Source organism: Rhinolophus sinicus, chromosome 18 (assembly GCF_057876585.1).
Source record: "Rhinolophus sinicus isolate RSI-liver-muscle chromosome 18, RSI-T2T, whole genome shotgun sequence".
In the NCBI taxonomy this organism is placed as follows: Eukaryota; Metazoa; Chordata; class Mammalia; order Chiroptera; family Rhinolophidae; genus Rhinolophus; species Rhinolophus sinicus.
Window position 1 is genome coordinate 76,757,308 of NC_142518.1, and position 13,288 is coordinate 76,770,595.

The following is a 13,288-nucleotide window of genomic DNA, read 5'->3' on the forward strand; positions in this document are numbered from 1 at the left end:
TCTCAGGGTTGCCGTGACTATCCGAGCTCTTCTATGGTTTCAGGTAAATTTTAGAATTATTTGTTTCAGTTCTGTGGAAAATGCCATTGGTATTTTGATAGGGTTTGCACTGAATCTATATATTGCTTTGGGTAGTATGGACATTTTAACTATATTAATTCTTTCTATCCATGAACATGGCATGTGTTTTCACATATTAGTATCATCTTCAGTTTCTCTCTTCAATGTCTTACAATTTTCTGATTACAGGTCTTTTGCTCCCTTGGTTAAATTTGTTGCTAGGTATTTTATTATTTTTTTTGATTCAATTGTAAATGGGATTTTTTTCTTGATTTTCTTTTCTTATAGTTTGTTATTGGTGTATAAATATGCAACCAATTTCTGAATATTAATTTTGTATCCTGCTACTTTACTGAATTCATTTATCAGTTCTAATAGTCTTTTTGTGTGGAATCTTCGGGGTTCTCTATATATAGTATCATGCCATGTGCAAGTTATGACAGTTTTACTCCTTCCTTTCCAATTTGGATGCTTTTTGTTTCTTTTTCTTGTCTGATTGTTGTGGCTAGGATTTCCAGTACTATATTGAATAAAAGTTGTGAAACTGGTTATCCTTGTGTTGTTCCTGGTCTTAAGGAGAATGGTTTTAGCTTTTCCCCATTGAGTATGATGTTAGATGAGAGTTTGTCATATATGGCCTTTATTATGTTGACATATGTTCCCTCTATTCCCACTTTGCTGAGAGTTTTTATCATAAATGGGTGCTGGATGTTGTAAAACACTTTTTGTGCATCTATTGATATGATCATATGATTTTTATTTTTCATTTTGTTTATTTGTTGTATCATGTTAAATGATTCGTGGATATTGAACTAACCAGAAATAAATCACACTTGATTGTGGTGTATAATCTTTTTAATGTATTGTTGATTCTGTTTGCTAATATTGTCTTAAGGATTTTTACATCTATGTTCATCAGGGATTTTGGCCTATAGTTTTCTTTTTTTGTAATATGTTTGTCTGTTTTGGAGTCAAAGTAATGGTGGCCTTGTAGAATGAGCTTGGGAGCCTTCCTTCCTGTTGGATTTTTTGGAATAGTTTGAGAATAGGTGTTAATTCTTCTTTGAAAGTTTAGTGAAATTCACCTGTAGAGACATTTGGTACAGGACTTTTGTTAGGCCAGAGCTTGTTGATTACTGATTCAATTTCATTAGTAGTATTCAGTTGTTTCAGATTTTTTGTTTCTTCTTGATTCAGCCTTGGAAGTTTGTAGGCAGCTAGGAATTTATCCATTTCTCCCAGATTGTGCAATTTGCTGGTGCATAGTTACTTATAGTATTTTCTTAATTTTTTGTGTGTGTTTCTGTGGTTTCTGCTGTCAATTCTTCTCATTCATTTCTGATTTTATTAATTTGAATCCTCTCTTTTTTTGTGTGATGAGTCTGGTCAGAGGCTTAGTAATTTTGTTTGTCTTTTCAAAGAACCAGCTCTTGGATTCATTGATCTTTTGCTTTTTTTTTTTTTTTTTTTTTTTTTGCTGGTTTGTTTGTTTGTTGCCTCTATGTTGTTTAATTCCTCTCAGATCTTTATTTCCTTCCTTGTACTCATTTTGGGCTTTGTTTGCTGTTCTTTTTCTAGTTACTTTGAGTATAAAGTTAAACTGTTTATTTGAGATTTTTCTTGTTTCTTGAGGTAGGCCTGCATTGCTATTACTTTCACTCTTAGGATTGCTTTCGCTGTGTCCCATAGATTTTTGGGTCATTATGTTTTCATTTTTGTTTGCCTCAAAGTATCTTTTGATATCTTCCTTGATTTCATTTTTAACCCGTTCATTATTTAGTAACAAGTTATTTAGCATCCATGTGTTTGCAGTTTTTCAGTGTTTTTCTTGTCATTGATTTCTAGTTTCATACCACTGTGGTCAGAGAAGACACTTGATATGATTTCAATCTTCTTAAATTTATTAAGACTTGTTTTGTGGCTTAACCTGTGGTCTACCTTGGAAAATGTTCTATGTGCATTTGAAAAAAAAATGCATATTCTGCTGCCTAGGGAGAAATGTATTAAAAATATAAATTAAATCTATCTGATCTAGTATTTCCTAGTTGATTTTCTGTCTGGAAGTTCTGTCCATTGGTGTCAGTTGAGTGTTCAAGTCCCCTACTATGATTGTGTTATTGTCAATCTCTGCCTTTATGTTGGGCAATATTTGTTTTTCATATTCAGGTGCTCCTATGTTTGGTGCATAAATGTTTACTAGGGTTGTGTCCTTTTGTGGACTTACCCTTTATTATTATGTAATGTTTTCTTTGTCTCTTATTATAGTTTTTAACTTTAAAGTCTATTTTATCCGATATACATATTGATACCCCAGCTTTTTTCTCATTTCGATTTGTGTGAAATATGTTTTTCTATCCCTTTATTTTCAGTCGATTTGTGTCTTTTGATCTGAGGTGTGTCTCTCATAGACAGCATGTGCATGGGTCTTGTTTTCTTATCCAATCAGCTACCCTATATCTTTTGATTGGAGCATTTAATCCATTTGCATTTAAAGTAATTATTGATATGTACATAGTTATTGTCATTTTATTATTCATATTTTTATCTTCTTTTGTTTGTTTGTTTACTCCCTTCTTCTTCTTAAAGTAGTCCTTTTAACATTTCTTGTAATACTGGCTTGGTAGTAATTAATCCCTTTAGCTTTTTTTAGTCTGTAAGCTCTTTATCTCTTCTTCAATTTTAAATGATAGCCTCACTGGGTAGACTAGTTTTCACTGTAGGCCCTTGTTTTTCATCACTTTGAGTATTTCATGCCACTCACTTCTGGCCTGCAAAGTTTCTGTTAAGAGTCAAACAGACAGTCTATGGAAGCTTCTTTGTAAGTAACTAGTTGTCTTTCACTTGCTGCTTTTAGGATTCTCTCTTTGTCTTTAACATTTGCAATTTTAATTATAATGTGTCTTATTGTAGGCCTGTTTAGGTTCATCTTGTTTGGGACTCTCTGTACTTCCTGGCCTTGTATGTGTATTTCCTTTGTCAGGTTTGGGAAATTTTCTGTCATTATTTCTTTTCTTTTTTTATTTTTTATTTTATTAAATTTATTGGGGTGACGATTGTTCGTAAAATTACATAGATTTCAGGTGTACAATTCTGTATTACATCATCTATAAATCCCATTGTGTTACCCAAAAAATCTGAAAACATTTAGAGATAAAGACACGTGTGCCCCGATGTTCATTGCAGCTTTGTTTACGGTGGCCAAGACATGGAAGCAACCAAAATGTCCTTCGATAGATGAATGGATAAAGAAGTGTGGTATATATACACAATGGAATTCTGTCATTATTTCTTCAAGTCAGTTCTCGATCCCTTGCTCCCTCTGTTGTCCTTCTGGTACTCCTATTATGCAAATGCTGTTATGCTTGATGTTATCCAAAGGTCCCTTAAACTATCTTTATTTTTTTAAGATTATTTTTCCTTTTTGTTTTTCCAGTTGGGTGTTTTCTGCTACGTTGTCTTTTAAATCACTGATTTAATCATCTGCTTCATGTAATCTTCTGTCAATTACTTCTAGTGTATTCGTCATTTCAGTTATTGTGTTATTTATTTCTGGTGATTCTTTTTTATGGTTTCTATGTCCTTTATGCTTAATATCTCTCTGTTGAAGTTCTCAGTAACTTCCATAAACATTCTTATAACCATATTTTAAACTCTGTCTCTAGTAATTAGTGCCTCCATTTCATTTGTTTCTTTTTCTGGAGTTGTTTCCTGTTCTTTTATTTGGAATATATTTCTTTATTGCCTAATTCTGGCTCCCTCTCTGTGTTTGCATCTATGTATTAGGTAGATCTCCCACGAGGTCTGATGATGTTGGTAAGCTTTTTTGATATCAGAGGAATTATTCATTATGAATTTGTACCAACTGGACAAACAGTTAACCAAGTTTACTGTTTGGAAGTGCTGAAAAGGCTACTTGAAAAAGTACATAACCTGAACTTTTTGCCAACAATTCATGGCTCTTGCATCATGACAATGCACCAGCTCACATGACACTGAAAGGAGGTTTTAGCCAGTAAACAAATAACTGTATTGGAACACCCTCCCTACTCACCTGATCTGGCCCTAAATGACTTCTTTCTTTACCCGAAGATAAAGGAAATATTGAAAGGAAAACATTTTGATGATATTTAGGATTTAAAGGGTACTATGATAACAGCTGTGATGGCCATTCCAGAAAAAGGGTTCCAAAATTGCTTTGAAGGGCAGACTAGGTGCTGGCATCAGTGCATAGCTTCCCAAGGGGAGTACTTTGTAGGTGACCATAGTGATATTCAGCAATGAGGTATGTAGCACCTTTTCAAAGATGAGTTCAGGAATTTAATTGTCAGACTTCATATATCTCTGTCTTTGCCATGTGGCCTCATGTAGTAGGTGTCTGGCGTGATCCAGTGGTGCAATCTCACTGATCACATGTACATGTGTTCCAAGAGTATCCCTTGTGTGTGTTGTGTGTATTCTCCTGTTGTATTTGAGCCTTGATTACTTTTGGTGTGTCAGTGAGTGGGATTGACTCTCAGGCTGACTGGCTGTGAGGACTGGCTATGCCCTTAGTTTTTGAGCTGCTGTGTAGGGCCTGACCTCTCAGAAAGGGATTTGCCCCAGTGGGCTCTTGTGCCTGTTGAGACCACCCTTTGGGTGTGCCACTTGTCGGGCTAATTGGGTATTACTCTGCTGTGGTCTGATGCTGGCCTCTGAGTGTGTTGTTTCTGGTGTCTTCTGGGAGGTGTTCCCATGCACACCAATTTGAGCCTTGCCTGTGACTAGCCCAGGGCGACATGGTAGGAGCAACAAACCTATATGTAGTTTGTTGCTGCATGCCCTGAACCTGGAGGCATGTGTCAGTATCCTAGCTATGAACCACAGCTGGCTGCCACCAGTATCAGGCCTGAGCCAACTTACCAAAAGGCCCAGGTCCTCTATGTCTGTTGCTACCTGCTGGCTGCCCATAAGGCCCAGCTGCTGAAAGAGCCTCCTTAGGTGTACAGGCTACGCTGGTTGACCTGGTGTTGAGAGTGTCTCCAGTGATGCAGCACTAGCTGGGTGGGGCAGGGTCCCAGGGAGTCTCAGGGCGGGGGTGGTGATTTTTACAAAGTTAATGCAGATTCAGTTCTGGTGCCAGTCTCAGGCCTGTGATCACTTCACAAAATGCTCTGATAACACTGCAGTCAGGCACCGCTGCCTAGAGCCTGCATATCTCCAAGAGCTGCCCAAGAGAGGCTGTAATGCAAGCTGTGGCTGACTGGCCACCACTGAAAGTTTTCCAGACCACCATGGAACTTATGCTGTTGTAAAAGTCTCTGCAGCTTGTGGGAGCAGGGCTGGTGCCCAGGAGCCAAGAGAGTCCCCAGTGATGCAACACTACCTAGGTGGGGTAGGGCCTCAGGGAGTCATGGGTTGTGGGGTTAATGGTTTTTACAAACTTAATGCAGCTTCAGTTCTTGCAGCAGTGCTGAGCCTGTGACCATTCAGCAAAATGCTCTGAGGACCCTGCGGCAAGCCACCACTCACCTCGGGACTGCAGATCCCCGAGAGCTGCCCAAGAGAGACTGGAGCACCAGCTGTGGTTTACTGCCAACCACTGAAAGTTCCCCAGGCTGTTGTGGGCCATCTGCTGCTGTAAAAGTCTTCCGCAGCTTGTGGAGTGGGGCTGGCTGCCCAGAAGAAGAGAATGCCCCTGACAATACAGCACTAGGTGGGAGGGGCAGGGACCCAGGGTGTCACATATGCACAGATTTTACCAGACCAATGCATTTTCAGATTTGGCCCTTTGGGGAGGGTTCAACACAGGAAAGATGGCACCCTCCTGCAGGCTATTCATGAGGCAGGCTCCATACAGGGACAATGATGGCTGTCCCTCCATCCCTTGCCCAAAAGCCACAAAACTCTATCTTTCCCGTATGTCTGTGGCAACTCTCAAGTTGCTGTCCTCCACTGGAGCCCAGGTGAGTGTTTGCAAGTGAGTGAATCTGTGGGGGCCCTTTAAGACGATGCCTTGTTTTCTTTGAGGTTGATGCAAAAGTAATTAGGTTTGAAAGGTTAAAAATAATTGCAAAAACTGCAATTACTTTTGCATCAACCTAATAGTTGTCTTCCATCTCACCAAGAATGATGGACAGAGTCCTCACTAATTTTCACTGCCAGATATTGAGGGGACTCCTCAATATGGTACAAGACCCCTGTGCTGGGGAGCCCCATGTGGGGCTGTGACATCTGCCTCTTCAGGGCAGACCTCCATCACTGAGGTGACCCTCCCAGTGCTCAACAACTAACTGTGGGTTTTGGGTTAGCCCTTTTTACATCTCTGCCCCTCCTACCAGTCTCCATGTGGCCTCTTCAGCATATCCATAGTTATAGGGGTTCTGTTCAGGTACTTTTCAGATTATTCTTGAGGTTGTTTGTTCTATAGTTTAGCTGTAATTTAAATGTAATACTGGGAGGCAGCAAGCATAGGGTTTACCTATTCTGCCATCTGGACCTTTATCCATTCACCCCTGCTCTTAATTGTTCATGTAACAGACACTTCAGTGTAGTTGGTTTATTGGTGGAAATAATTATCTGAGAAAATTGTTCCAGAGTCTTCTCTCAGAGGACAGGGGGATAGCCCTTGGGGTAGAACTGTGAGGAAACTTCACTCTCAGTTGCTATGACTTGGAATGTGTAGGGTGAGATGCAGGCTATGAAGATAATCCACAGGACTAGGCCTAAGTATGAACATTTGTATTTCTGTCCTCCATCATTTATTTACTATTCAAAAGATACTTCCTTGTATGCATAGAAAAATGTTCAGGAAAAAGTATTATCTCAACATTCTGGTTTTTTTAATTGATATGTAGAAATACAGAAGCACACATATTGCTTAAAAATGCAAATAATTTGCACCTGAAATTCATTTGCTTAGTCCCGGGGATCACTGCAGAACAAAGTGTAACAAATACAGCTGTGCTGGCAATACTCTTGTGTTAAAGGAAATAAAAACTTGGTCTCTGGTGCAAGGAGTTTATAATTCCAAAGGGAATCAGAGAGGAGGAGTTTTAAGAAACATGGTTTCTAATTTGGGTTTGCTGTTTCCCAAATGTGTCCTGCACATTTCTGATGGCATGGCTTTGGTTTTGTTGATTTTTCTTAAAAGCTGAAGTGCCCAGTTCTCTTCACCAGCCATCAAAAATCCTATCCAGGCTTCAAGGCCCCACCTAAATGTCACCTAGTCTGTAAAGTTTTCCTCATCTCCCACCCTCCTTTGTGCTCCTGCAGTCCTTTGTTCACTCTTGATTACACTACCAAAATCCACTTAGAGTGGTGTCTGTGACTTAAAGGTCAGGACCCTGCTTTATTCACCCAACTATCTCTCCAAGCACTTACAAGATGACAAAAAAGGAAAAAAAAGTCTGGGAACACAGAGGAAAAAAATATGCATATATATTTAAATAATCTTAGTTATATTTTCAAATAATATGTCAAATATATTTTCCTCCAATCTCCAGGCAACTTAGCAAGCAAAACGCCTCCAAATTTAAAGCCATGAGTGCAATCACTAATCTGGAAAATATATATAAATAAATGAAAAATTTTCTCTATGTTTCTAAGTTTTTTGAACATATTTAATATGTTGAATCCAAATTGTTTAATCATACTTGGGCTGCCTTTAACCTCAGCACCTCCTTTTTCTCATCTGTAAAATGGAAATGCTACCCACCCTACCTCTTTCACAGGATTATCACAATGACAAATGAGAAAAAGGGCTATGCAAAATGATAAAGCTGTATAGAAATGCAAAACGTTGTTCTCATTAACTATATAAGGATTTATTTTGTGTCCATATTGTAGTACTTGAGTATGTGGACTTTGGCTAACCCCATTGCAGCTGCACTAACGAAGATTCTCCATGAGCTGCTTAACAGGGGACGCCAAGAGGCTGATTACAGCTCAGGGCCCTGCCACAGCCATCAAAAGTTACCAAAGGGATGCTGGGACTTCAAGTTTGTTTCCAATTGCGCAGGAGGAAAGTCATGGCCTTAGCCACCTGTTTCCTGTCTCCATAATGACTCACAGCTTTCAGGTCCATTTGGATGGACTTTCAGATGAGATTTGCTTAGGCCTACTGCCAAGTATCTTGATGGTACTAAAGCTCAGGTAGCTGTATGAGAGGAGGAGCAAGAAGCTGATACCTGAGCCCCAGGGGGACTAAGCCAAGGTTACAAGACATTTTTTAGCTTATTCACAAAAACCAGTTCATCCTCCTTTTGTGGTATAAGCATGAGGCTGTTGCTTCCTGATAGGATGTACCAAAAAAGGCACAACACCACTTCTATGGCACTTCTGCCCCAAAGGCATAATCTGAATTTAACCACAAGGAAACATTAGATGAACCTAAATAAATGAAAAAACATCCCACCAAATAACTGGCTTGTTCTCTCCCTTTCTACAATATACTGTCCCAAAAGATAAGAAAAAGGCTCAAAAACTTTACTAGCTTAAAGAAGACTAAACATGATGACTGTAGGCAATGTGTCATCCTAGATTGGATCCTGGACCAGAAAAAGAATGTTATTGGGGCAATTAATAAAATTTTAATATGGACTGTAGAGTACATAATAGTATTATGGCAGTGCAAATTTCCTGATTTTGATCATTGTTCTACAGTTATGAAATAATATGTCCTTATTCTTAGGAAATGCATACTGAAGTACTTAAATGCAAAAGGACGTGATGTCTGCAAATGTCTGTAACTTAATCTCAAATGGTTAAAACAATAGTAAAGTGTGTGTGTGTGTGTGTGTGTGTGTGTGTGTGTGTGGAGAGAGAGAGAGAAAGAGAGACAGAGAGAGAGAGAGAGAGAGAGAGAACACACCAAAAAAAGTAAATGGGGCCAAAATATAAACACCTGATTATTCTGTGTAAAGAGTATACAGAAGTTCTTTATTATTCTTGAAACTCTTCTGTAAATTTGAAATGATATCAAAGTAAAAAGTTCAAAAATTAGTAAGAATTATACCAAAGTATAATTTTAATAGTTTTTTCCTAGAAAATTATATAATTCATCACTTAATATTTGCTTAACTGTCCTAAAAGAGTAATTTTAAAAATAGAATGACACTGACAATGCCACAGTTAAGAAAATAGTGAAGCTCTGACAATGCTGCTACCTATAACTTGTTCTAGTTCTTCAGTGGTCAAATTAGATTCTAGAATTGACTCAAATAAATAAATTAAACAAACAAACAAACAAACAAAAACCCTACAAATCCAACCAGGAGAAATGGTTTAACTCTACCTGCACTCAGCTCAATGGCCTTGTAGGTCATAGGTTTTCAACCTAAATGAACTAAACATGTCAACTGAAAAGCTGCATGACTCAAGTGTGCAGACCAAATAAATGCCCATGCTTCTCCTGGCTATTTGGGGAAGACACTCATGGAAGGTGCTGGAATAGGTCACACTTCCTAGAAGGAAAGCAAGGGCAGAAATACATAGGGCAAAGATAAAGTAAGAAGCAATGTAGCATACGAGGTTCTGTGGGGAGAGCAGAACCACAGAAGTAGGCTATTCCTCATGTTGAAATGTCCACATTTAAAAGCTTTGCTGCTCAGAAGAATAACTGCAAGCTGACTGCAAAAGCAATTTTCATCCTTCTCACAATATCTGGGTACTTTTGGCTATAGCGACAGCTCAGCAGGTCCTCTTTCAGGGTAACCAAATAGCTCATCAGGACAATTAAAAGGTTCTGGCCAAGGTCAATACCAGAAGTTAAAGAGGTCACTAAAGGAAGGGAATAGATATTAGGAGTGGTAAAGCGGTAACGGTCAGATTAACCAGGATATTAAAATCCTGATGTAAAGAAAAGGAAATAAAAATGGACGTCAGACAGCGGTATGCTCTTAAATCTTTAACAACTGAATGTATGTGGGGGGAAAAAACCTTCATTTTTAGTATTTGCTGATTTCCATGGTGTAAATATTTCCACCACTGCTGTGTTCTAGTTATCAACACAATGTCACTAAACACAGAGTTGGGAAATTATATACAATCAGCTCTCATGACCTAGTGTGAACTGGCTCCAGTGTACTTCCAGCAGTAACCTGGGTACCAAACCTCTGTCTGCTACTAGCTAGCTATGTTACCCTACTAAGTAATTTAAACTTTCTGGGTTGTAATTTCTTCATTTGTAAAATATCAACCTCATAAGATCATTGAGAGAATAAAATGAAATTAATTCATCTCCATCTAAGATCTCTTCCAGCTCTGACCATGGTTCTGTGATGGAGTTGGTCACATTGGTGGCTTTTTGCCTTTTCACATTTCACACCATGTCTTCTGAGTAGGCAGAAGGCAAGAGTCCTAGAGGAAGATGCTCTAGAGTTTGGTAATCAGAGCAGAAACTACATTCATATCACTTCAGAGATGAGGTCCAAGGCAGAGACCACTCCAGATTTTCTATACAAGAGACACTTTTGAGTGGGAATCTTGGAAATGGGGCTAGAAATATATAAATATATTAATATATTATATAATTTTAATGGTATACAGAGGTTGCCAGAAAAATGCATACACATTTTAATTAAGGGGAAAAAAACTATTAAATTTGTAATACGATGAATGATAGCATTCATTTGATTAATGCCATCTTTTGAGCAAACATTATACTACACATTGCTACCGTAATTCAATTCAACTTTGAAAAGCAATACATAGATAACATCTCTTAAAATGTGTATAATTTGGCACCCCTGATATTTATTTGGAATGACTTAGAGGTGAGGTGTAAATGGTGCCCAGGGCCAATGCAATGCATATGTGCCCTGTCTCCCTGCACTGTACCAGAATCTGCCTGGTAAAGTATACATAGTGAAACTAGGGTCTGTCTATAGTCAATGAAATGTTTTGATGTCCAACAAATCTAAAGTGAGTAACTCAGTGCAAACTTTCTTTGACTGCTATATGTATGTCACTTCTACTGACTGGTGCCTGGGGACATAAGTTGCCCTTAATGCTCTTTTTGCTATGTCTCTGAATTGGACAGAAAAAGTGGTCAACCCATCCCTTGAGTCATCATTTGGTAACAACATTGGCTCAGAATGTGTATTTGGGACCTTTTTGTCTCTTAATTTTGGTTCAATGTAACCATAATTAAACAAACCAGGGGTCAGAGGAATAAATACTAGTGACTGGAAGCTTAGCCCCTGCTGAGATTCCCAGGGCTTCATACTAATGGACCAGACGAAAGGAAATTCTGGCCTTGATGTGCTGTTGAAGTTGATGGAAGAGAAAACCCTCACCCAGTCATTCAAAAATCCAAATGCAAAGGGGTTTAGTAAGGTATAAGAGACATAATACCTTGTGCTTCCGGAGGCTGCCAGGACTGGTGGGCGTAGAGATGGGAGACTGCTTAGACTTGGGGGTAGAGAACTGGCTGCTGGAGGTTCCATTTGCTAGCCCAAGGCGAGAGAAAAGGAAGGGATAAAAATCAACAGCATACAAAGTAACAAGTTATCCTTCACCTCTGAAGACACTAAGAACATTTAAACAAGGCACTCATACAACCAAGTGATTTGATGAATAGAACAAAGGTGAAACAAAACATATTTCTCAGAAAGGAAAGAAATGCAATGCTCAGTTAATTAGATCCCTGCTCAGTAGAAGGCAATAATCCCCCTACTCTTTCCCCATGAGTGCTTCCAATTACAGGGTCTGGTTCTTTTCAAACCTTTTTCATATTCATTCCCAAGTTTGACCCTAACATCTTTGTGAGGTAGTCTGGGAATGTATTATTTAGTTTCAATTTTATAGAGGAAAAATGTGAAGCACAAGAAGGTTTTGTGTATTACCTTAAAGGGGAAGAAATATGCGTGGTTCAGATCGGGGCACATCCCCTTTAGTTGCAGATGATGTGGCAGGTGCAGGGCAACCATACTGTCAATCTCTCCCCACTCTCTCTTTTCATGCTCAACTCCCCCCCCCCCCCCCACACACACACACACACTTTCTCTTCCCTACCTCATCCTGGGAAAAAATAATAGAAGGAAAGGAAGAGAAAGGGGGCTAGTCAGGAAGAAGAATGAAAAAGTTGAGGAGAAATGCAGAATGAAACATAATGCAAGGTTCATACAGAAAAATGGGAGGAGGACAGAATCGAAAAAGAGTGAAAGATGTCAGGAATAGAGCTGAAGGGAGAGAGGAAAGATAGGGTAGGAGATTAGGAGAAGGAAGGAAAGAATGAGGAAATTTGAAATAGGGACAGAAACAGAGAACAGCACACAATGGTGGCCAAAATCAGAGTGCACCCCAATTATCTGTAGTCAATAAAATGCTGAAAATGAAATGCTTTCATATTTAACAACTTCATATTCTATTGTGTTTGCAAATTTTTCTATATTCCCTTGCTAATGAGCTTTTTAAATATTCAATCAAGTAAAAAGAAATGGAGTGCATTTAATTGAACAATTACACAGCTTTCAAAGTGGATTCATGTGCATGCAACTCATGCTAAAGTTATTCTTTTTTTAAATCTAAGGACCTACATTATTAATCAGAGATATTCTGAAATGTGCTTTACAAATACACGTAAATATCATGAGGCTGTGTGGGAGGGGGAAGAAGGAAGGAAAATGAAAGAAAGGAGGAGGAAAGGAAGGCAGAAATGGGAGAAAGGAGAGAAAGATTGAGAAAGAGAGTATGAGAGATAGAGATAGATGATAGATGATAGATAGATAGATCGATCGATCGATCGATCGATAGATAGATAGATAGATAGATAGATAGATAGATGACAGATAGATGACAGATAGATAGATAGATGATAGATAGATAGATGATAGATAGATAGATAGATAGATAGATAGATAGATAGATAGATAGATATGAGAGAGAGAGAGAATAGAAAATTGAAGACGTTAAGCAAGAATATGGCCTTAGAGTGTTGCTATTAGTCCCACAGGTAAAGCTTAAACTTCTGTATGATAAATGTTTCCTGAGGATATACTTCCTCTGCACCACTTATGGTAATGTTTCCCTAGATTCTGGAATCTGCATACCAACTGTAGAGATAGAATAGACATCAGTTTAGTGGTTGCAGCAATTATCCAAGTGCAAGTAAGCTGAAAATAGTGGGCACTTAGGCATCCACTGTTTAGTTGTTCTTGTATTTACTCATCCCTCACCCACTCACTGAGAGACCTTTCTCCCTGTCAGGGTTTCCTGGAAATCTTTCATTCATTTAGCCAATAGTTACAGG

General features: G+C 38.6%; 1 protein-coding gene across 4 annotated transcripts in view; it reads right to left on the reverse strand.

Moving 5' to 3' along the window:
- DCX (doublecortin) overlaps window positions 1–13,288 on the reverse strand; it is a 197,548-nt gene that overhangs the window by 30,583 nt on the left and 153,677 nt on the right. For 3 of the 4 annotated variants that reach the window (XM_074323613.2, XM_074323612.2, XM_074323615.2), the window contains exon 6: window positions 11,392–11,486. The exons of the other annotated variant lie outside the window; for it this stretch is intronic. In XM_074323613.2, coding sequence (XP_074179714.2) covers window positions 11,392–11,486 — 95 coding nt within the window. The remainder of the gene's footprint in view (window positions 1–11,391; window positions 11,487–13,288) is intronic. 4 annotated transcript variants of the gene reach the window in all.